The sequence below is a fragment of the Coenobita brevimanus genome, chromosome 84, assembly GCF_032717465.1.
Source record: "Coenobita brevimanus isolate Jiangsu-jjx chromosome 84, ASM3271746v2, whole genome shotgun sequence".
Classification (NCBI taxonomy): domain Eukaryota; kingdom Metazoa; phylum Arthropoda; class Malacostraca; order Decapoda; family Coenobitidae; genus Coenobita; species Coenobita brevimanus.
This window is the reverse complement of record NC_137037.1, coordinates 21,851,945-21,878,177: the sequence shown is the minus strand read 5'-3', so window position 1 is coordinate 21,878,177 and position 26,233 is coordinate 21,851,945. Positions and strand designations below refer to the sequence as shown.

At 42.2% G+C, this 26,233-nt stretch overlaps 1 protein-coding gene across 1 annotated transcript in view; it reads right to left on the bottom strand.

Annotated features, from left to right (window-relative positions):
- The window catches only part of LOC145410093 (allatostatin-A receptor-like), a 62,633-nt gene extending 36,872 nt beyond the window's left edge, over positions 1-25,761 (bottom strand). Inside the window, exons 1-5 of the mRNA XM_080280298.1 lie at positions 25,645-25,761; positions 24,990-25,147; positions 14,671-14,879; positions 3,522-3,691; positions 3,057-3,245 (exon numbers count right to left, since the gene is read on the bottom strand). Coding sequence (XP_080136424.1) covers positions 3,057-3,245; positions 3,522-3,691; positions 14,671-14,879; positions 24,990-25,147; positions 25,645-25,761 — 843 coding nt within the window. The remainder of the gene's footprint in view (positions 1-3,056; positions 3,246-3,521; positions 3,692-14,670; positions 14,880-24,989; positions 25,148-25,644) is intronic.
- Between the last annotated feature and the right edge of the window lie 472 nt (positions 25,762-26,233).

Sequence of the window (26,233 nt, the reverse complement as noted above, 5' to 3'; positions counted from 1 at the left end):
AAGATTTTGGTTTCATGTCGATATGACGAATTTGATTACGACGAGAAACTATTTATTTATTTATTTATTCATTTATTTTTTATTTTATTTTTTTTTTTTTTTGGGGGGGGGCCTACAGCCTGGCCCTTGTCCCAATTTGGCCCCAAATTATCAGGTGATCAGAAGGTTATAGACCATCATCCTTAAAATTTAGTCAAAATCGCACTAGTTGTTTTCGCATAGAGTTGTTAACAGACAGACAGACAGACAGACAGACAAACCGAGTGAAATCAATACCCGTCCCCAATCCCTTCCAGAGCGGGGACGGATAATTAGCCCAGGAAAATTGTTACAAATGATTTAATGATTTCTTACAAACTAGACTGGTATTAGTGTATATATTTGTGTATAGTAGTAGTGTTTGGTGTAGCCCTGTGTAGATATAACCGTTGGTGGTCGACGTGACTGAATCTATCCTGTTAGCTGGCGTTATCCTGATGATTTTGATGACAAAGGTCTAGAGAGCTGGAAGGCAGAGGCCGGTGCTTCCCGCTGGTAGCTCTAGTTCAGGCACAACCCAGGACACATTTGTAATCATCTGTAGTCGCGGGGCACGACCCTGAGGTTGTCATTATCGTACCCTGGCAACCTACCATTCACAAGTGCGTTCGATTTCGTATCATATCATACACGAATCATATTACTATGAACGAATATATTATACACGAATATTATTATACACGAACATATTATACACGAATCACATGCGTCTCATATTATACACGAAATCAGACGCACTTTTGAATGGTAGGTTGCCAGGCACGATAATAACAACCTCAGAGTCGCGCCGCGACTATGGTCAAGAATAAAGCAGCAAAGACGCACTAGACTTTGGGCTCACCCTTTGATCTTTTAACATACAGTAGTAACAATTCCCTCTTTCCGTAGACTTTTTTCCCTCAGAGTTCTGTACAGGTATTTACCACTACTTCCGTTACTCCTTCATTTCATAAAGAACCGAAGGGCACCCCCAATCCATCTATATTCCTTCCCTCTCTTCTTCACCCACTTCCGTTACTCCTATCCCCTCCCTCTCCCGGTCTTTCCCCCAGCTTCCATTACTTTTTCTAATCTTCTGCTATCCCCTCCTTCTGCACCTCCCCCTCCCTTCCGTTACTCTTTCTGACTCTCCTGTCACTTTCTCATTCTACACAATCCAAAGGTACATCCCCTCCTTCAACGAGTATTATAGTTATGACCCCTGATGAAATGGGTAAGCAACGTACCGGTATTTGGGCGTATTTACCGGCGAGACTGCATAAAGGAGAGTGATGGCGTGTCGTGAGCAATTAGCCGTTGATTTGTAGGGACAGAAAAACCTGAAGGTCATTTAGTTAAAACCACTCCTCGCAGGAAGTGGCATGAGGCAACAGACAGATAGGCAGACCGGACGCGCGCTCGTGCGTGTGCGAATGCGTTTGTGTGTGTGTGTGTGTGTGTGTGTGTGTTTACGTGTCTGACTCAGGGCAAAGGCTCCAGGGCCTATTTCTCGGGGGCAGTGACCTATCCCAAGGCCCAGTAGTCCTCCTACACCTCCACATGTCACCACTTCGGCGCTAACACCCACCATCCATATTGAATACATGCTAGGGCTGTCTCATACAGGATTGGTGTATTGGTATTAGCGGGAGTATTTGTACGACATGTCGGCGGGTCATCTGGTAGATCAGGAAAGTCTGCTTTTTAGGAAATTTAAATCCTTAAACTGTTCCCTGCCCCAGCCGGGATTCAATCCTGGGTCCATTAGGACCGCAGGCCGCCTCTCTACCAATTCGGGCACCGCCGTGTGTGTGCGTGTGTCCTATCCATCTTTTCGGGTTTGAAATACTAAAAGCCTTCACTGTAGCATCATCTCATTCATGCTTATAGAGATTGTCTATAATTTAGTCAAGTTCAAATATGAAGGTTGTCAAAGGTCAAGACCAAGAGAGTGAAAAATGTATCTCAAGCAGGATATTGGCCTCCATCTCAGGGCCTCTTCAATAACTGTTATTTCTAAACATCTGGTGCTTCAGTTTCATGTCTGAGTGCTACTCGGGGAAATGAAAAGCAGTTTCTGCAGTCAATAAAACACTACTAAACTTTTATAAAAACAGTCACACCTCTTACACTTGCTCAGATCCTGTCACTCCGACTATCAACAGCTTTGCCGCCTTTGATCCTTCCCTAATCCCCTCAGCAGCCAGTCACCTACAATCTGTGTCAAACTGGGAGGTTCGCCCTTGATTTTCTAAGCCGGTCAAACATACTGTAGTTATCTGAATCTCATTACTAAATCTAGTTATTGTTCCTTAAAGAGTTGTATGATGTCTGTTTAATTTGTTCGTCATAATGTGTTAACCATGCAATAATATATACAGTCTTTGTATCTATTTGATTTTCTGTTATCCTCATTCTCTGCCCATCTACATACATAATCATCAATCTACTCATATCTTTTTATACACAGTGTTATTAACAAGGAAAACATCAGAATGTTGTTCAGTTTCCCGCCAAATCGAAAGAAAAGAGTAGAACAAAGGTACAGAAAAATGAGATGGCGACGGAGTTAAATAGTGACGAAGGAAAAAGGGTACATGTATATTTACCTACATAGTTTTCGACCACATGCAAATAGAAAAACCTTCATGCCGATGACGACGATGACGATGATGATAACTATGATGACTGTCTGTGTCTCCTCACGTGTGTGTTAATCTATGTACAAAAGTAAGTCTCTCTACTTTCCCCTCCCAACATCCGCCTGAATGGAGAACAGCACACTATTCTTGCGGCTCTCTTGTTGTCCTTCCTTGCTTGTGTGTGACTGAGAAAATACCCAACAAATATTCCCGCAGTCAGCTACATACAACCGTCGTTTTACAAACCCAGGTCCCTATTTCAGTTCTTGGTGCAAACAGAAAATGAGAAGAAATACCTTGGCCAACGATACCGTGTCTGTCTGTGTACTATTATTTATTCATCCAGCTCTCTCTCTCTCTCTCTCTCTCTCTCTCTCTCTCTCTCTCAACACCCACCTGTATGGGGAACCAGCACACTATGAAGGTGACCACCACAATCACCACCATCCTGGTCACCCTCTTCTTGCCCTTCACACTCTCAGCGCTCCTGGTGCCCACTCCGTACCACAGCCGCTTCAGGATCATCAGGTACAGCACCACGATCACCGTCAGAGGCATGAAGTACATCGTTGTTATGAACCCGATCTGCGAGGAGAGGTGGTTTGATTGATTACGAGAACTGAGAGATGGGCAGCTGTCAGAGAGAGGGAGAGAGAGAGAGAGAGAGAGAGAGAGAGAGAGAGAGAAAGACAGACAGACAGCAAACAGACGGGTAACAACACACACACACACACTCAGACAGACAGGTAAAACACACACACACACACACACACACACACACACACACACACACACACACACACACACACACACAGACTGACAGACATACAAGGATTACAGTTAATTCTTCCAGGTACTCACGTGGAAAGCGCTGTGGTTGTAGTCTTTATCGAGGAAGGAGCATTGGTTGTACACCTCCCCATCGAAGTTCTGCCGCTTGATGCCGTGACACAGGTAGAGCGGGATGCAGGAGGTTAAGATCAGAATCCAGCTGAAGGCGATAGCGTACAGGGCATTCCTCTCTGTACGGACTGGGAAACGGTAAGATGTACACCATTAGCATCATCATCATTATCATCATAAACATCAACGTAAAAAAAAAACAGCATCATTAACATAAACATAAGCATTAGCTTCAGCACCATTAACGTATTCCCAAGCAATAAGATCCATATTAAGGCGAACATTTTATTAAATGTTAGCACCATCAACATAATAATTATTATCCTCAACATTACCACTGCCATTAGCATTAGTAACATCGCCACCACCACCAGCATCATCATCATCATTAGCCTATATCTGAGAAAATGACTTTAGCCTTAATTACATTCATCTTTAGATATCGATTCTTACATACTGTGCTCTCCCTATCTCATTCACCAAACAGCAGCTCCCTTCAGTTAACAGTACAGTATCGTCAGGAAACAACAATACAACAGTTATAAAACTCTGCCCTCTCTCACCAAGGACACTCCAATATCCACTGCCCTACATTGTATCTCCTTTAAAGCGCCATCCATATACTCGTATGTATGTGCATCTACTGTATATTATAATGATCCGATTTCTGTATGTCTGTTGGTTTGTTACCGTATCACAGCAACAACGGCGCATGTAACGCAAATTTTTGTTAGAGCAAGGTACTGTTAAAATGCTCTAACTTGAAGAATAAAGAAATTTCCAGGCCAATCGGGTCACAGGTTCCCGAGTTATGACTCATTTCTGGTCTTTTGTTTAGAGTGGAAGGGATGGATTCGTCCTTGGTCAGGCGTTGAAATTACCAGAATGACAAAAGAGAAAAGTGACGTGTTTCTTGTATTATCGCTCTCTCACCTCTCTTTCCTTCCCCTTTATACTCATAAAATTGTATAATATACTGATATACTATAATCTATATTATAATGATCCGATTTCTGTATATTTGTTGCATTTATTGCTTGACAACGAGCGGAGGCCGCCATCTAAACGTGTATATATATATATATATATATATATATATATATATATATATATATATATATATATATATATATATATATATATATATATATATATATATATATATATATATATATATATATATATATATATATTATATATATATATATATATATATATATATATATATATATATATATTTATATATATATATATATATATATATATATATATATATATATATATTGTTACGGTAGCGCCAGCCCGGGGCTATTACAAAAAAAAGACCACAAGGCAGCCTTAGATGATCGGCCTCCACTGCGTTGCAAAAGTAACTCAGACCCTGGCACTCACGCTCCGCAAACTAGAGAAAAACTGCGCAACGGAAAAACTTAAATGCAACACTCTGTACTTTGACTAACAAACGGAACAGCCTACCTATAGATCTAGCCTACTATCGTCACTACCGGAAGTAATACCGCCCGAGACAGTCTACAGGAACACCTCCCACTTACTTCTGGTGGTGACGACTTTCTACTTAACCCGTGTCCAAGGGGGAACGCAGTTGACGGCTCACGATAGTTCTCACTAGCCTTGTGCAAGTAGATGGGATTGAACTGTGTAGGGGTTAGGGGTGTGTGTGTACGTACGTGTTGGGGAACGTTAATTAAGGCAGCGAGAGGACTACGGTGAGCCAGACTGGCCCTCCAAAGACAACAAGGTCACAAAACAAATAAAATAACTACTTCCCTCAGTCAGCAACAAAAGAATAAAATAAACTTAAATGAAAACGCCAACTCGGCACAAAAAATGACTGGGGAGAGAGAGAGTGTACAACACCCGATACTGAAGCTGGTTGGGAAGACACTGCACTGATCAAGGCTCATGTGCAGTCAAGCGCGAACGCATGAATCAGATTAATTAACAAGGAACTTAAATTCGTGCCCCTCTCTCTCTCTCTCTCTCTCTCTCTCTCTCTACAATGAATTGGTACTTCTAATGCAAGCAAAACATCATTAAATATACTGGTAGCTCACATAAGACAATCAAAATAATCAAATGCACACTCAGCATGGTATGAAACAAAATTGCCCCCAGTGGCAGGAACGAAAGAAACAAAAGAACTTGTAACACTCGCTAATTTAAACTCCGCAAATGACACGGATATATACTGCATAATCCCCTAGCCCAGCTGTAACGGCTGCACCCGTGGGAACGGAAAGGTGGACAGCGTAACACGACCTTCCCCAAGGGAAAATTTTGAGCCCTGGATCAAAATTTTCGAATCAAGACCCTGACCCCTCCCTGGATAAACAATCAGCAATTACGTTATCAATCCCTTTAATATGCCTAACTTCTAAATTGTACTCTTGCAAAAGCAAACTCCAGCGGGTTAAACGCTGGTTCTTAAATTTAAACTTGTTCAAAAACTGCAGGGAATGATGGTCTGAATAAATCTTGATCACAGGGCCAAAAGGGGGCAGGTAGACAGCAAAGTGTTGCAGGGCCAGGATAATCGCTAATAACTCCTGCTCTATGACGGAATAGTTCTTCTGGGCTCTATTAAACTTCTTTGAGAAGTATGATATGGGATGTTCAACCTGGCCCTCATCCGGCTGCATCAACACTGCTCCTACCCCTACTCGGCTAGCATCAACTGCCAGCACAAAAGATTTGTCAAAATCTGGTGCACGCAGTATAGGGTGGTGGCACAGCAGAGACTTAACAGTAGTAAAAGCTTGCTCACACTCGGCTGTCCACTGCCACTTCTTATCCTTGCGCAATAAGTCAGTAAGAGGGGCAAGCACTGTGGAGTAATTTCCAATAAATCTTCTGTAATAGCCGATCATGCCCAAAAATCGCTGGAGGGCACGGCGACACTGGGGTGCTGCAAAGTTGGAAATGGCATCCACCTTAGCCCGAGGTGGAGCCACTTGCCCATGTCCTACAACAAATCCAAGGTACTGGACCTTAGCACTTATGAACTCGCACTTGTCCAAGTTGACTACTAAGCCAGCTTCCTCCAACCGCTTAATGAGCATTTCCACATGATCAAGGTGCTCCTCCCACTTGCTGTCATACACAATGACATCATCGATGTAAACGGCACAATTAGGTATGCCATCCACCACTTTATCCATAAGCCTCTGGAAAGTGGCTGGAGCATTCTTCAATCCATAAGGCATCACCTGGCACTGATATACTGCACCACTGACAACAAAGCTAGCCACTTGTTTAGCCCGTTCCGTCAGCGGAACCTGCCAGTATCCTTTTACTAAGTCAAGTTTGGTGATATAAGTGGCATTTCCCACCTTGTCCACGGAGTCATCGACCCGAGGTAAAGGATAAGCATCGGTCTTAGACAGTGAGTTAACCTTCCGGAAGTCCACGCACAACCTAACCTTCCCATCTGGCTTCGGCTGTAAGGTAACTGGTGAACTCCACTCACTGAAACTCCTCTTGATCAATCCATGGTCCAACATATACTTGATCTCATTATCGAGAGCTTTCTGTCTGATAGGGTTGATGCGGTAGGGAGCTAATTTTACAGGCTTACTATCCCCAACGTCAATGTCATGAGTAGCCCAAGTTGTCAATCCCGGTGAATCTCCAAAAACTTTCGGATGTTTCCATAATCTGTTGCACAGCTCTTCTCACTTTACTGGATCAAGGTGTAGCAATTTCTTCACCAGAGCTGCATAACCATTGCCCTCCCATAGGTCAGCTGGTAACATCTCACCACGACTAAGCACTTCCTCCTGCTCCTCCAACTCACTACCAACCGCCAAAACTACAGGAGCGCTCTTATCCCTGGTTCCCTCGACGTCCACTCCAAAGTCACCTTCCAGGGACTGTGGCTGTAACCCTGGTCCACTACTCACATCACCGGCACCAACAGCTCCCTCCACAGCACGTTCCTTTGATGCCACGTCCTCCCTTCCCCGTCCTTCACATCCCAGGTGAGAGACATCAGCAGTCATCCCACAATGAGAATCAACTGGGCGGTTGTATGGCTTCACCATATTAATGTGGCACAACTGAGTACTCTTCCGCCTATCTGGGGTAACAATTAGATAGTCAAGTTCCCCAACTCTCTTCTTCACAATATAAGGACCACTGAATCTAGCCGCCAAAGGTTTTCCTTGCATGGGCAGCAGTGCCAAAACTTCATCTCCTTGCTTAAACTCACGACTTCTGACCTTCTTATCGTAATGAGCCTTCATTTTCGCTTGAGCCCCGATTAGATGGTCACGGGCAAGCTCTAAAGCGCAATGCAGTCTCTCCTGAGTGCGGCAGACATAGTCAAGCATGGATTCCTGGTTGCCAGATTTGTTGTTACTCCAGGCCTCTCGCACCACATCCAAGGGACCACGAACTCTGTGCCCAAACACTAACTCATTGGGTGAAAACCCTAATGACTCAGTTGGTACCTCTCTCCCTGCAAACATAACAAAGGGTACCGCTAGGTCCCAATCCTTTCCACTATCATAGCAGAAGGTGCGCAGCATTGTCTTTAAGGTCTGATGATGCCTCTCCAGGGCACCTTGTGACTGCGGATGGTAGGCACTGGACAAAATGTGTTTGATGCCCAACTCTGTCATTGTCTGCTTAAACAAATTAGATGTAAAATTTACTCCACGGTCTGACCGCAACTCCTTGGGCAGGCCAAAATGAGTAAAGAACAGGATAAGTTGCTTGACTACTGACTTCGCCTGCATGCTTCTGATTGGTATAACCTCTGGGTATCGCGTTGTAACATCCATTATGGTTAACAAATACTTGTTTCCAGCAGAAGTAGGAGGTAAAGGGCCCACGATATCAATGATTACCCGGGTAAACGGAGGTTCAACTGCAGGAATGGGAGTCAAAGGGGCCACAGGAAGAACTTGATTAGGCTTGCCCACTATCTGACACGTGTGACAGCTCTTGATGTACGCAGCAACTTGTCCCGGCATACTTGGCCACCAAAAGTTATATCTTAAGCGCTGCACTGTCTTTCTGTTTCCCAAGTGACCTGCTAAAGGTCCCTCATGTGCTAACTGTATTAACGGCACCCTATACTGCACAGACACCACCACCTGCACTAACTCACCCACTCCTCCATCCACCGTGGCGCCAGTGGGCGTCCATCGGCGATGTAAAACATTGTCTTTAATCAGGAACTCCTCCTTACCGCACTCCATACTTCTTTCTTCCCCTACTCGAGCAAACAAGGGCTTTAATGTTACATCCTCCTGTTGCTTCACCCTCAATTCTGCTGGCCTAACACCCGCCAGCTCTACTGAGGACTGGGATAAGGGACTGGTTGGGACACTGGATTGCGAAGGGCGATCAATCTCAGCGCCACCTCTAGTACACTCGACAGGGGGAGGAATGTCAGACTCCACACTGACATCATCACCTCTACCCTCAACAGTGACACTCTGTTCCTCAGGCGCGTTTGACGGTGGTCCTGCATCCCCGCAGTCGACCCCAGCGTCCTGAAATTCTTCTAATTCAGTTGGTGGGCTGGGTTCAGTCTCCACACAGACACACTCAACACCACCTCTAGTGTCCTGAGTGGGAAGTGGGGCGGCGACCATGCACGCATTCCCACTCTCCTCACCCACTACAGCAACACTCTGCTCACTAGGTTTCTCCATTGGTGGCCCTGCCTCATCACAGTCGACCCCAAGAACCTGTGACTTCGCCAGTTCTTCCTCGCAGGCTGCAACCTGTGCCATAGATCTTGTAATTGCACAGACCGGGAACATGGCTTCCACTTCTGCATCAACTTCAATACCAATTTCTGGGGCGTCAAAACACTTCTCTGCCACAACAACTGGTGGGGGAAGAGATGGAAATACTTTCTCCCCAGCCAGGTCGTTCCCCAGCAGAAAATCAACCCCCTCTACTGGCATTACATCAGCAACAGCTACTTGAGCTGCAGCCTGAACAATGGGGCAATCGAGTTCCACATGAACATAATCAGAGTATTCATCTGAGTTCATACCTCTACACAGCACATACTTCCCTGAGTTTACAGGCCCTCCAGTCACGTTTCTGCACACAGACTGTTGTGCACCGGTATCACGAACCACAGTAACTGGATAACTGATCCCATGAATTTTCACTGTGCCGTGACACATAAAAGGTTTACACCAGTCTAGGGACGATTTCTGAGGCAGTTCATCCGGAGGTGGCGTAGCATGTTGGGTAACTTTTTCAGCCTGAGCTGGCAGCGAGCACAGCCGGCTGCACTCCAGCTTTCCACAGACTTCTCCCTCACCGTTACCACTCTCCCAACTCCTCTCGTTCACCTGACTCGAACCTACAATTAGTGCCACTGGTTTGGCATTTTGGGAGGCCTTCCACTTAGGGCAGTTAGGCTTGATGTGCCCACTCTGTTTGCAAAAGTATCAAACTAGCTTCGAACTGGATACGGGGCTCTTTCTCCCAGAATTCTTTTTCTCCTCTGAACTTCCCTTGGACTGATTCACGGGAGATTTATCCCAGGCAGGGCCACTCACAGTCCTCTCCCTGAAATGCTGAAAATTAGCATACTTGACCCCCATACTCCGCAAGGCAAACACCCGGTCATCAGCCCACGTCGCTGCTTCCTTCACGGTCTTAAATCTCTTCTCCCTAATTTTAACACCAATTTCTTTGTCAGCCATGTTGGTAAAATGTTCCATCAAAAGCAGTTCACGCACCTCGTTATACGAAGTGACGCTCTCACTCAGCAACCACTCGTCTAACCTCCCCTCCAGATACCTGGCGTAGGCCATATAGGTGTCAGCAGGTCTTTTCCGAGCACCACGGAACAACAACCGATAAGCCTCTGGTCTAAGTTCATATGCCTTCAGGATGGCTGCTTTAAGTTCATCATAATCATCTACATCCTCAGGGCTCAACCTATTATACACTTCCAAAGCTTTTCCCTTCAGCACATTAGATACCAAGCCCCCCCAGCGCTGCCTGGGCCACTCAAACTCCCTAGCCTTCTTTTCAAACCTGACAAACCATTCTGTCACCTTCAACTCATCAAATGCCGGCACTAATTTTAGACTCCTTGAGAGCCAACTCTCCCTATCCTCTGCACGGCCTGAGGTTTGGGTATCTGAAGTTGGTCTATTAGCAGTCACCTCCAAGCGAGTCTTCTCCAGCTCAAATCGCATTTTTTCACGCTGCAACTCCATCTCTTCTTTCTCTCTTGCACGCTGCATTTCCCTCTCTTCTTTTGCACGCTGCATTTCCATCTCCAACTTTTTCAACTCCAACTGCAACTGGGCCTCCGGTGACAAGACTCCAGGGTATATGGGAGTGGAATGAACAGCTCCAGGGAAAGCACTAGACATACCTGGGGGAACTGCTCTAAACTGGCTCGGCGGCATCATAGATGGTAATAGTGGGGTAGCGAAACGAGGCAGCTCAGCACCATAGTCAAACTCAGGGCTCACACGGGGAGTACCTTTGCTATGTGCCTCTCGTTGCTCCATATTTTCCATATCCACAGGTGACTCAGCACGTACGTGATCTGGTGTAGACACGCATGACTCCATGGCGACAATTCAATGGCAGTACTGAATAATGAAATACTAATGCTGACTGAGAAACTTCACACACATCAACTTCACCTCAAAGCACAGAGAACGCCAAGGTAACGATATCCTAGCAAGAAGAAGGCACTGTTAGGATATCCTGATGTGAGGTCGCCACTGTTACGGTAGCGCCAGCCCGGGGCTATTACAAAAAAAAGACCACAAGGCAGCCTTAGATGATCGGCCTCCACTGCGATGCAAAAGTAACGCAGACCCCGGCACTCACGCTCCGCAAACTAGAGAAAAACTGCGCAACGGAAAAACTTAAACGCAACACTCTGTACTTTGACTAACAAACGGAACAGCCTACCTATAGATCTAGCCTACTATCGTCACTACCGGAAGTAATACCGCCCGAGACAGTCTACAGGAACACCTCCCACTTACTTCCGGTGGTGACGACTTTCTACTTAACCCGTGTCCAAGGGGGAACGCAGTTGACGTCTCACGATAGTTCTCACTAGCATTGTGCAAGTAGATGGGATTGAACTGTGTAGGGGTTAGGGGTGTGTGTGTATGTACGTGTTGGGGAACGTTAATTAAGGCAGCGAGAGGACTACGGTGAGCCAGATTGGCCCTCCAAAGACAACAAGGTCACAAAACAAATAAAATAACTACTTCCCTCAGTCAGCAACAAAAGAATAAAATAAACTTAAATGAAAACGCCAAATCGGCACAAAAAATGACTGGGGAGAGAGAGAGTGTACAACACCCGATACTGAAGCTGGCTGGGAAGACACTGCACTGATCAAGGCTCGTGTGCAGTCAAGCGCGAACGCATGAATCAGATTAATTAACAAGGAACTTAAATTCGTGCCCCTCTCTCTCTCTCTCTCTCTCTCTCTCTCTCTCTCTCTCTCTCTACAATGAATTGGTACTTCTAATGCAAGCAAAACATCATTAAATATACTGGTAGCTCACATAAGACAATCAAAATAATCAAATGCACACTCAGCATGGTATGAAACAAAATTGCCCCCAGTGGCAGGAAAGAAAGAAACAAAAGAACTTGTAACACTCGCTAATTTAAACTCCGCGAATGACACGGATATATACTGCATAATCCCCTAGCCCAGCTGTAACGGCTGCACCCGTGGGAACGGAAAGGCGGACAGCTTAACAATATATATATATATATATATATATATATATATATATATATATATATATATATATATATATATATATATATAAAGCAGTCACAGTGACATGACACATCCCTACACCAAACCAATGTTAAAGTCAAGGGACTCCATTTTCCTCATGCCCTGCAGCCCTAGTACCTTCATACATATTCGTGAATGCATTGTGTAACTTCCCATCCACTCCATGCATCTGAAGCATTTTCCACATACCTTATCGATCCACTTTGTGTTAGGCCTAGCATTCTCCAAATTCGTGAAGATAGCACACAACTTGTTTCCCTTCTCTAGATTACTTCCCACAAAACATTTTAGAACGAATTTCTGATCCACCCAACCTCTTTCTTTCTTAAAACCCCCTAGCTCTTCTCCAAGTAATTCCTTGGCTTCTTCTCTAGCTATATCGGCAAGTTTCTTATCATATAAGTTTCTTTTTTTTTTTTTTTAAGCAAGGAAAAAGGAGCTGAAGGCCAGAAGTCCGCAAGATTGTTCCCTCCAAGGAAAACCAAAAATAAGATAGCCTAGAGCCAAATTCAAGATCTGTGACAAATACTCATCTGTTTGCCACACATGGCTTTCTGTTTCCTCTTTTACAGGAGAACGATAAATGTACGACACTTCCAGTCCTAAGAAACCCTACTTTCTTTCCAGGCCAAAGTATCCATCATCCTCATCCACTGTTCCACTATTCTTCCCAGTATTTCAGCAATTCATCCCACGCTATGAATTCCGCCATTTTGTCATATTTCTTCGCTTCAGACACTTCCACCCTCCTGATCTCGACCTCACTTCTCGTTTATCTTCTCCCCGCCATTACCCACCAATTTTACATGGGGTACATTCGATATCTCTATGCAGTAAGTTCCTAAAATGTTCTCTCCATCTGCTGACTATCTATTCCTTCTCCATCAATGTTCTGCCTGAAATATTAACAGGAGAAATGGAAATAAAAAAAGAAAAGCAAGGAAACGGGAAAGACAGGAATAAACTTGGACATGTAATTACTTTCTGTAATGACGGTGCTTAAGAAGGAAAATTAATAAATAAAGAGAAGTGAAATTAGGGGAGGAAGAAATAGTAAAAAGTAAAATAGAAAATGAATTATATGAAAATTCACATATATATATATATATATATATATATATATATATATATATATATATATATATATATATATATATATATATATATATATATCTATATATATATATATATATATATATATATATATATATATATATATATATATATATATATATATATACAGTATATATATATATATATATATATATATATATATATATATATATATATATATATATATATATGGATAGATAGATAGATAGATAGATAGATAGACAGATACAGATACAGATATAGATTTATACAGTTCTCGTTTGTTGTTAGAAAGAAAGGATTGCAAAAAAGTGTTAACGAAATGTAGAGTGAATTTGAAGGAGGACAGAGCAGAAGGAGAAAAATCGAACTGAAACAGAGAGAGAGAAAAAAAAATATCGAAATAGATCATGCTGTTGTCAGAAAATAAGGAAATTTGCAAATATCTGTTGAAATATGAACGGTGATAAGCGGGAAGGATAATGCTCCCAAACTGCATTAGGGGGAAAATAAATTTTAACAACTCCTCCATGAACCCAGTGGGTCATACCAGGTTGCAAATTGTTACCCGTCTATGCATTCAGGTGTACCCATTGTTTCACTATATGGGAAATGTGTACAGTGTTAAAATGTATACCATGGATAAGCCGGTAGAATTCAGACCAAAGGTAGAGAAGCAAAACTGGGAGGATTGGGTGGGAAAACTGAAAACAGTGGTGGGGGATTAGGCAGAACAGAACAAACATATGTTGTGAAGATGTGTGTTGCATGAGGAAGGGTGAAGGTGGTGGGAAGCTGTACTTCACAGGTATTCGAGAGGGGATGGTGTGGTTACATGGGTGGTGAGGTAGATCGAGGGTATTATACCCGATGAAGACAGGTATTGTAGGTTGGTTAGTATGACAACAGGAATGATTTTATTGAAAATTTTCACGAAGAATGAGGGAAAAAAGCAAGCATGAATTATTGTCCTATACTTGGAAGTCATAAACTACAAGTTTAAAATCAGAAAATATTATGGTGGTGAAGGTCTCCTTCAGGTGGTGGTACCTTTAAGATAAAGTAGGCCTACTTCCGCGGCGCGGTTAAAAATTCCTCAAGTGCCTCCCTATACCCCAAAAAGTAGAGTTGGGAGCTGCTGGGGAAGGCCTGCAGGTCATCGACTTCGGGTTCAGTTAACTTGGGGAAACAACAAGAACAACAACAATAACTTTCTAACACAGCACTAACTGGTTAAGGCCGCTATAGGGTGAACGACGGCCAGGAATCTGTCGAAGGAGAGGAGCAGCAGCGTGTAGACTGAGGCATATGCAGTGACGTAGGTGAGGTACTGCACTGTCTTACACCACACGTTACCGAAAGGCCACGACGCAAGGATGTAGTCAGAGGCGGTGAACGGCACGCAGAACACGATGAACAACAGGTCAGCCATGGCCAAGCTGCAAGGGGGGAGGGGGAGCAAGGAGTTAATAGTGGAATTATTATAAAAAAAAAAAAAAAACAAGACAGGATAAAAAAATGAAGCAAGTGTAGGAATAAATGTCGAAATTAAAAATGGGGATGAAATGGTGGCGGAAACGTAAACATGAGTAGAAAACTTAGGGGAAGAATTGCAAAGGAGGAGTGCAGAGGCTTTAAAATAACGATGAAAAGAGGAGCCAGGAAATATCATCTAAAGGTAACGTAAGGTGGTTAAAGGCACACACAACTTGATGAACGATGGGTCTGCCACAGTCAAGCTGAAACGGGAGAGATGAGTTTATGTTGCTACTGTGCATAGGAATGGAACAACTGAAAACAGGGGTGGAGAGACTGAACACACGAGTGCAGTAATTCATCGACTAGACATCTGACTAATCAGAGGAGCTAGTCCAGACAACAAAATAATTTAATGGATAAAATACAAAGTTGTAAAAGCAAGAAGAGAACTAAAAGGGGGAAACTAACTGACACAAAAAAAAAAAACAAAGCAGAAATGTAAAATGAAAAAAGGACTTCATGGCAAAATTGTAAAATGGAGAAAATGACTGACTGACAGTAATGTAAAGTAGAAATGAGTACCTAAAAGCTGAAGGACACAAAGAAGACTTACTGGCAGAAATGTAAAAGGGAAAGGAAAACCTAAAAGCAAAAACGTAAAAGTAAGAGCAGGATCCAAAGGCAACACTGCAAAATTAGACGAAGATCTACAGGCAGAATATAATAGGGAGAAACAGACTTCAAGTGTAAATGTAAAACGAAGAGGGAAGCATAAAAGCAGAAATGTTCAAGAGGGAGTAGGATCTAAAGGCAGAAATGGAAATGTGTACTGCATGAACAAACCGTCCATCATGGCCAAAATAAGAGAATGGAAAATAAGGGCCGTAAAAGAAGTACTGGAAAAAAAAAAGCGTGACTGACAAGGAATCCATCACAAGGTTCCCCTAGTTTACGATAAGTAACGACCAAATATGGAGTCCATATCCCTATTCCAGTTTTCGGTAGGAACATAATGTGATAGAGAGAACCTTCGTAAATGCTTCTTGGTTAAGTGCATGAAAATATGAAGGTGCTTAGATGCACTGAAGTAAACTGAGGAGGATCCAGTTCCTCACGAAGCTGTTGTACCCTTTCTTAAAGTAAATCAATAAATCAATAATGAAAAAAAAAGACCCAATAAGGGTATACATTTTTTAGGGAATCAATTCATGGCCTGCGATATCGAGGCAAGAAGAACGGTTACAATTACTGTTGTACGAGGGTCACTAAGGCTGAGAACTTTCACTTACAACATAACCCATTTCAGCGGGAACAGGGAAATAGATTATTTGAACCATGTTTAAGAAGTAGCACTGGAAACATAATGAACAGAAGAAGAATTAGGGTTAGAGGTATAAACACAAGCATAACATACAGCCCTTCCCCGCCCTCTCTCTCTCTCTTTCTCTCTCTCTCTCTAATTGCCCTTTGTATTGCCCTCATATATTACCCTCCACCCCTGCCATCACATTATCGCAATAACTTCATCCTTCATTTATAATTCCCCTCCCTTTCACCTTCTCCTCGCTGTTAAATGCTCCTTTATGAATATTCGCTTAATCATCGATAATATTTGCCTCCCCATCTGTGTACTTATTTGCACTCATTAAGTGGTTAATGAACGCATTAATCATTAGAGGGTGAAATCCAGATTTTCCTTTCATGCCGGGTCTTGCTGGGAAAGATAATAATGATAAATGATAACGATGGTGTTGCTGCTGCTGATGATGATGATGATGAAAATGATGATAATGACTTGAAATGCCTAATCTTAATCTTACTCTTTTTCTACGACAGGTATACACCGAGCTGAACAGAATTATTTGGCAGTACCAAGAATATAAAATAGGTCACTGGTAGCAGGCGCGTGTTCCAGGTGGCAAAGGAGACTTCTCAACATCGCTTTCTTATCGGTGTTTTTTTTTTTTTTTTTTTTTTTTCATATGTCACCTCTACATTCACTTGTGCTGCCGTACTCTTATCATTGTAATATCGATATAGTTTGCCACGGTAACATGCAAACATCTACTGAGATCTAACGTATTCAATAAAGTGCAAAGCAAGAGGTGTCTGAAAATCTTCAAAGCCACTGAAAATTTGATAATTGCCCTTAAGTACGATATTCATTACCTGAGCTAAATTAACATATACAGTCTTCCTCCTACTGATGACATACGGAGATTGGGTCTGACTGATGTCATGGAGAAGGTGTTTTCGCCATAATCTGTAACATTTTCAACGCTTAAAAGCCATTTTCCTTGATGTATCCTTTATTATACTTCATCATGTAAACTCCCATCTTTACACATCACACTACCAAGATAATTGAAACTGATTATGTTCTCCATATCCCAATCACTCCTTCTATCCACGCTTCTGTTACTTCTTTCATCTGGCAGCTACAACCTTACCCTTTATTACATACTTTATCATATTTCGTTTTTCAAAATCACCTCGAGCATGATTCACCAAGCCTTGCAACTTCTACTTCTCTTAACAACAGAAAATCATCAGTAAACTAGAGTATACGCAATTTCCACGCCCCACAACTTCTTTTAAGCGTATTTCAACATCCAATCCTCTACCCTGAAGAATTCTAAGGCTGTGTCGGCTATGGGTGGATCTGGTGTTGGCGATTCACGTGACCAGTAAATCCGTTACCAGATTTCAACTCGATAACTCCTTTTGATATTTTGTTCACCTTTGCTAACTAATTTTGCTCAGTTTGTGAAACATAATATTTGTAGTTGACAGGATTAGAAACATCTCCATTAAAATTTTTCAGTATGAGAGATCAAGTCTCGTTGTTACATGGCCTAATTGTTATACCTTCAGTACCTCTATAATTAGTCGATAGACGAGGGAGTCATCGTAGCCATGGTACGCAGCTTTTCAGCAAAGGTGTGGCATGAAGTGGCAACTCTAAGGGGTTCCTTGATTAAGAACTAATGTTAAAAACCGATTTTTCAGCTGTCAACATTTTCTTTTATCTTCAAAGTTATTTTTTTTTTAATATTTGTCAACTGATGATGAAGCTGAGTAACTTGCTGCATGGTACCATATATACGGCTCTTGGTGGTGGTGTCAATTTTGTCGACATAAAATGGCCAAGTGTACAGAACACAGGTGTTGGGCTTTGTCGCTGTGGATAAGTTGTCATTGTATCAATTTGCTCCCTTCTAGAACAGCTGTAACAATTTGTCTGAGTATTTTCAGATATCACTTGAACCATGCCCTGGAATGACCAATGGAAAACTGACTGATGATATGGAAGCAACAGTTGTGGATAATAATAATTTAAAAGTGTTGCAGATCAGTACGCTGTAATGAAATAATAACATATTGGTTAATGAACAGTATTGGTAATGCTGATCTTCATGGACTCATATGTACCGAGGGTGGTATCTGTGCTTATCTGCCAGTTTGTCTATCTATCTATCTGTCTATGTCTGTCTGAGACTTTAAATTGAATCATTCATCTATCTCTCTATATCAGTAAATCAATCAATCTACGTCAGTCTGTCTAGATCTACCTCTCTCTCTCTCTCTCTATCTATAAATGGTGAAAATGGAACAGGTGATTGCTTTAGTAAGTGCTGGTGGCGGTGATGGAGTGATTGAATAATAGTAGTAGTTGCACATTTAAGTGATTCAGTTATTGATAGGGATTGTGATGAAGGGACTGAATGAATGATAAAGTTATATTTCCTTACACTACCTCCAGTACGCCAATAGCATGCAATCACATGAGAACAACATTAGAATTAGTATGTATATATTTGGGTACTGTACAATATATATCAATTTACCCTGGAGTGCGTGGCAAGTTGTCCTGTACCTGGGGTTAGTTGTGGCGGATGACATGCAATCACATATTATTATTATTATTATTATGGTACCGGCAGAAGATTACTACGGTATCATGAACCATGGTAGTTGTTCATAATAGGGATTGCCCAGGAATTTTGCTGAAAACCCTACTGGAACAGTCACCTAAAAACCATCTTAGAAAGCAAACTTACTCTTGAAACAACATCCAGAGGGTTCCTTTCCAATAGTTTAGGTCAGCCAAGCATTGATAATAAGGAAAGGAAGTGTTATAAGAAAGTTTGGTACATAAGAAATCTGCCAGTGTGTTCATGTTATTGTTATTCATATTATTGTTTCACAGGTCTACAAGAAAATGTATTCGCTATTTCGGGATAAAATCTGGCCAGTCGTACTTAATGGGTCACTGGGAGTGTCCATGACCGATTTTAAAACACCTAATCGAAAGATGATCATCCAACTTCCAAATACATTGCAAGCACGTGAGAAGCCATTCAGGTATGGAATTGCCGTCAAGTATCATTACTGCATCACTAGCAGCGTGAGTATTGTAAATTCTATAGTGCACTACGTTATTACTAAGTGGAAAGCTCTAGCTAGTAGATTGCTTATGCGGACAATGAAGCGCCATTGTTTTTTTTTTTTTTTTGGTAATAACAGAGGAAGGAAAAAGAAATGAATAAAAAAATTATCCATACACCAGATTACTGGCGTCCTCCATTCATTAAATATTTGTAACAACTGGACTTGAACAGCCGTAGGTTGAAGTTTGGGGGGAAACAACTCCGGGGGAAGTGAGTTCCAGCGAGTTGCAGTTGGGGGAATACATGAATTCTGATACACAGAAGTTCTTCAATATGGCAGTGTGACATTCCAGTCATGAGCGCTACCAGATGCCCGTGTTCCACGAGGGAAGGCATGGAGAGGTGGCACAATGGATGCAACTTCGTCTGAGCATTTGCCGTAAAAATATCTGTAAAATAATGCAAGGGAGGCAACATTCCTTCTTGTTGGGGAGGTAGTTTATTTATAGCAGCACGGTTATTAATAATTCCAACAGCTTTGTTCTGAATTTTATCAAGTTGTTTTAAAGCAACCTCTCCACATCCATTCCACAAGGGTGAGCAATATACAAGCTGAGAGCGCACATAATTCTCCTCAGTGACGAAGTTACGGACTTTGTACAATAATCCAAGTTTCTTTGAGACGGTTTTAGCAAATGAACTGACATGAGAGGTCCAGCTGAGGGCGTTGTTAAGTGGGACACCGAGAATGTCAATACTGTACTTTTGGAGATGGGAAAATTGGCAGCACTGAGGGTAATATACGAATCAAGGAATATGTGTCTATTAGTAAACTGTAGATATTTGGTTTTACTAGCATTAAATGAGACAAGGTTGTTTTGTCCCCATTCATTGATCGTAGATAAGTCTTGATTTATGATTATGTGGGAAAGGATCTTTGCATAATTAACACGCACCAGCGCAACTGTACACAGTTACATTATTTTTTTAAACTCAAGGCTTTATTCAGGTTTTTTAGTTCATCCCTGAAGTCCCAGCAGGCTTGTGTGTAGACGTCACGTGAGACAACTGAAAAGCGCGAGTTTGTGCTTTGTGGTCTGATTGGAAGTGACCACGTTGCGATATCGAGACCATTTCTCAAAGCGAACGAACGCCAAACTTGGATCAGTTTTTCAACGTTATTGGAATTCATCGTGACAGTAGCCATCGCACGAGTCAACTGCACGGGGGCGCATAGGAGGGGGGAGAGGAAGAGATGGAGAAGGAGGACGAGGAACAGGCAGAGGAAGGGGATGAAGAGTGCATGGGCTAGGCATAAGAAGTGCTCCCTATATCAATTATTACTGTACGGTAACTAATGTAGTAATGTTCCATTTTCAGTTTCACAAAAAATACCCACTATTAAGCAAAACAGTCATGCAAAGTACACAACAGCAGATTTTGATTCTGTCTTGTAATCAGTTTGAAGCGTTTCAGATTTTACTCATTGCAACTTCTTAAAACTTAACTTTGTTTAATCAGTTTGCAAAATATAGAGATTCTGAAACAATGTCCACTGTACGAGGCCTCACATCTATTGCAAAAAAAAAAAAAAAAATCAGAATTTAAAATAACTACCAACAATCAATGTGTGCAAAGCGACAACACCACAGCAATGAAAATTATTAGAAAATGTCAAGTGTTTAGTGTTATAAAAGCTTTCATGGTAAGTGAAACGCAAAAATTTTGATGTTTAATTCATAAATGGATTATAATAAAAGTAAGCAAACTAAGTAAATAAAAATTTAGTAATTTAAAAACGGGGTGAAGGGATCACTAAAAAAAAGTAAACAAACATGGAAGGATCGCTGGAAAGCATGCAAAACCAGCAAGGATTCAAGTAACGTTGACAGTGTAAGCCCCCAAATCGCTATTTTGACTCCTTACAAACTGTTATTGCCGGAGTCAAAAGGGATTTGTGGGTTTACATTGTCAACGTTACTTGAATCCTTGCTGGTTTTGCATGCTCTCCAGCGATTCTTCCTTATTTGTTTCCTTTTTTCAGCGATCCTTATCCCCAAATTTCAAATTCTGGTTAGTAATTTTTTATTTATCTAGTTCACCTATGTGGAGTCCTCCTGGAGAGAGATCAAGATGATTTGGCGATTCAGATTATCATCATCATCATCAAATTTTGTGGAAAGCCCTCGTAGCGAAGTGAACTAGCTAAAGATCTGGTGATTCATTATCATCATCATCATCATCATCATCATCATCGAGACTCTCATGACAATACACTGAATTGAATGGATGACTAGAGCTTTTCATCAAATTATTATTACAGCTTTTGACTGCTGGGTAAGAGCCAATAAGTAAACAGACACGTAAAGTATTAGTGAAATGTAAAGTACTAGTGAAGATTAAGTAGATGCTCATAAAGACAAATTTAACAGCGAGGAGTGTGTGGAAAGGAGAGGAATACCATAAATAATGAAGGGTGAAATTACTCTGATGAGAGAGAGAGAGAGAGAGAGAGACTCAAGCACTACGGCATTCAACTCAGATACTGAACAGTGAATAGAGAGGATATTTCAAAAGGGCAGTTCAGTTGGCAGTCTATTTTCAAAACAAGTATGCACAGTATGTCTGTATGTATGCATGTCTGTATATGTTTCTGCCTGTATGTATGTATCTGGTAAAGCGTCCGGCAGTCGGGTCTGTAGCATGCACTGATACCATTCCTCCTGAACTGGGCTCAGTTCCTTCCCTTGGCGGAGATTTGAGAGGATGCAGTATTATGCCACTGCATATCTTCTCATAGTTTCACACACTTCAGAGTTTTCCTCAATATCACACAGACTCTCTCCCCATCACAAACACAGCCACTATAACAATCTCCACATACACTTTTCACCCAATACTTCAAAGAGGCTTCCCTTACATGCATATACCCATTCGTGAAACATTTGAGTGGGCCGTGTCACTTTTCCTGAGACAGAAGGTGGTGTTCCTCTGCTCCATGAATTAGATGACCTTTAAGACCTGTAAAACATGGCTAAAACCTGCATAGCACAACTGCCAGCCCATTTCAAGTGTGGGTAAGCCTGCTTCTACAATGCATACATAGTAGTATCTGGTTGACTATTAGTTATGATTGATTTTGATAACTTGACACTGTATGAAAAATAGATTATCTGTCTATTTATCGATCTAGCTGTCTACAGCAAAGCCTGTCAGTAGTTAAAAATGTTAAAATGATCAAACCCATCATTTCATCCTCTTAACTATAAAGAGATTTTTTGTTCATTTTTGCTCATTAAGATGAACGCTTGAGATGAAATGGTTGAATGTAATGGAGATGAGGTGTCTAAGGAGTATGAGTGGAGTGACGCATGTGGATCGAGCGAGGAATGATGAGGTGCGAAGGAGAACTGGAGCTGTGAGGGAGATGGCTGGTAGAGTTGAGCAGAGGGTGTTGAGATGGTTTGGGCATATGGAGAGAATGGATGATGAGCGACTGGTGAAAAAGATAACTAGACTGGATGTGAGAGGTGTAAGGCTGAGAGGAAGACCACGAATAGGATGGAGGGACAGTGTGAAGAGAGCGTTGGATGCGAGACGGATGTCTGTCGAGCAAGGGAAAGTGGCTGCGTGTGACAGAAATTATTGGATAGAAACTGTGAATAAAATAATGATGACGCAGCCCTGAGGGGATATTCTCTCACATTTGGTGTGATCAGCTGATCAGGTCATGTGCAGGTAAGAGGATGGGTCCTCCATGATGTGGCAGGGGTAAACTAGCTCTGCTGTCGGGCCCTGCTGCGGATGTCACTGACTGCACTGCGCAGTTGACCCTCGTGCGGTGTGGTGCGGTGAGGATCTGTCCCTTCTCCACTTGGAACTAAGATGCGAATGAATGTGTTTGTGTGGATGGGTAAATTGGGAGTGTGTCGTCCTGTCTCGGATACCTCCCTTTCTTGGGGGAAGCAGCCTAGGTATATAGATATAGACAGATTGATGAACACTGATATCAGACATGTGACAAGAAAATTTATTACAAATGAAGTGCTGGCATCTGCTAAGTGGTCCCTCGAATTCCTATTCATCACTCAATCTGCAACTCTGTGGGAAACATTTCTATCTACACCTCACTCCACTTTGTCAGTACTTGCTTTGGTGATCATTCCCCTAACTATAGAACACTGTCAATCTAATCATCATGTTCCATGATTGGTGGAACCAGCCTTACAGTGAAGGAGCACGTGGAAACACCCTTCTGCTGTACCCCGGAAGATATTCCACTTCTGCCTTTGACTTCAGTCCCTATATGATCAACTCCCCAGTTCTGCCGGAACTATGCAGTGGGATGACATGGCCCTCTGGGCGATAAGAGGGCAGACAGAGAACCACCGTCTGGCACATTTTTCATACATAGCCAAACAACCGTCATCGTAAGACTTTCACCCACCCTACATTCTTTGAGTGCAGCTCACTGAGCTGCCATAACTAGTCTGGTTGCTATGATACACTGGATTCCTAACACTCCCTGAGATGAAATAGTCCACTGGCTTGTTGCGGTCTACCTGACTGTTGTGGGTCACACAAACACTGGGGAGCAGACTACATCCCATCAACCATGCCTGTAGTTAGTCGTCGAGACCCATCTCCGACACCGTGGCCTAATACTAAATTTTGAGCCCTGGCTGACTATCATAGAACCTGCTATCACTCCGGAAGCACTCCAGTTGTAGTTTCTTCAGTGAACCCTCAGTGAGGACTAGGATAATCAGTACATAAGAACTTCACAATCACTCTTATACTCACACTTTTAGGTAGTACATGCCATACATGAGAGAAACTCATAACTCTCACTTTTCTTCACACTGTCCATAATGCAGTATACACCATGTACTAAGGTCGCTAAGGTAACTCTTAAAATTCTGATACCTGATGCTATCTTCCCTACTGTACTGATATGTGTCAGTTGTGCTTAATGAGGGAGCTTGGAAAAGTGAATACTAACCTCACACGTGGCACGCCAATTTTGGACAGTGCCCAAATATTTATATGGGGGTTCGAGTAATATATTATGTATTACTATCACATATTTGTTTTCATCTGCCCCCTTGTATTCCCTAATTATGCTGGGAGTAATAAGTAGTAAGAATGAAATGGAAATACATCACTTGATGAAAGGGGTAAATATAACCAAGAGTGTTGTAAATTAACAAGTGTATACCTAGTGTCAGTACCGAAAATTCCTTTCTACAACAAAAACCATATTTCTTATGTCGTAGACTGGTGGACTAGGTTTGTTTACCAATAGTCCCCGTTCACCCAGCAGTAATTTGGGAACCTGGATACACCAACATCTACACTGGGTCCGGTTCTGTGAAACTTAGTAACAATTAATTCTCCGCCTAAAGGGCCCTCAAGTAACCCAGAGTACAAACAATATAAAGTATGTATATATGCGTATGTGTATGTATCGATGTATGTATGTATCTCTCTCTCTATCTGTCGAGAACGAGAGAGAGAGAGAGAGAGAGAGAGAGAGAGAAATCAGTCCTCACTTCTGGCACACCTGAAGATGAGTTAGTGGTTGATCTCCTTATATATCTATACGGTATCTATCTATCTACAGTAACTATAGTACTACCTTTCTATACTTTGTGTCCTCCGTCATTCTCTCTGTCTTACCTGAATATGAGGTAATTTGTGGTTGACCTCATTTGCTTGTTTGCGATGATGACGATGACGACGAGTGTGTTGCCAAAGAGGCCCACCAACACGATGATGCCGAAGATAATAGGCACAACGATGGCCACTATCAGCGCATACTCGAAGGCCTGGTTCTCCTGTACGAGGGATGATAAAGGATACTTAATAATTGTGGCAGAATTAATAAAATGGAGTAATCATTACAATGATTATTCCAAGGCAAGTCTTTATATAACAATCTGATGAGGCACACACGAAATACACGGTTGAACTGTTCATGAGTCTGGGGTCACATGGCCAGAGACTCATTATCCAAGAAAGGTGTGGGGACTGGATTCATATACAGTCTCAAAGATTCCCATAATCCCTGTTCACCATCTACCCATTAAATAGCCTGACGGAAAGTTTTAAGAGCATCAAGCAATGCCCCATCGTTCAGTATAGAAGTGGTAGTTCAAAGGTTTGCTGAACTACATTAGATGCAATTCAAGATGATACTTAAACACTTTAGTGCAGCGATGGGTTGAACTTAACAATGAATGATGATATTAGAAAGTATTCCGTTTGGCACTAGATACTTCACACCTCACTTTTCTTTGAGATATACGTTGACAGTACAGCGACAGGAACTCACCTCTAGCGTCTTATTGTAGTTATTGCAGAGCGGCAGTTTGGTATAGTTTGTGGAGTTACAAAGGATGTAGGGTGGCAGGAAAGATAGGAAGCTCTCTATCCCTTGTTCCTCGTCCATCCCTAGTCCTCCTCCACTCCCGTCCACTCCTCCGAGTCCACCTCCTCCTATCGATCCTCCTCCATCTTCTGTTCCGTAGTATGTTGAACTTCCAAGCTCCTCCATCTTAGTCTTGTTTCTGAGAGTCTGGTTTAAGTGCTTCTCGATTGGTAGTCTTGGTATTTTGATTATGTGTGTGTGTGTGTGTGTGTGTGTGTGTGTGTGTGTGTGTGTGTGTGTGTGTGTGTGTGTGTGTGTGTGTGTTTCTTTAGTTGTGCCTGGTTGTGCTTTGCTCGTGTTTGAATGTGGTGTGTTTGCCTTAGGTTCTGCGTTAATTAGGTTAGTGTGTGGGATGCATATGTGTTTGTTTTGGTGCTTAGGATGATGTCTGCGCCAAGTAAACTGAAGAACTGTTTGCGTTGTTGGTATAACTGTGTGCTGTGCTAATTAATGAAACGTGTGACCTGGTTAAGGCGTTCCAACCGCAAGGTGC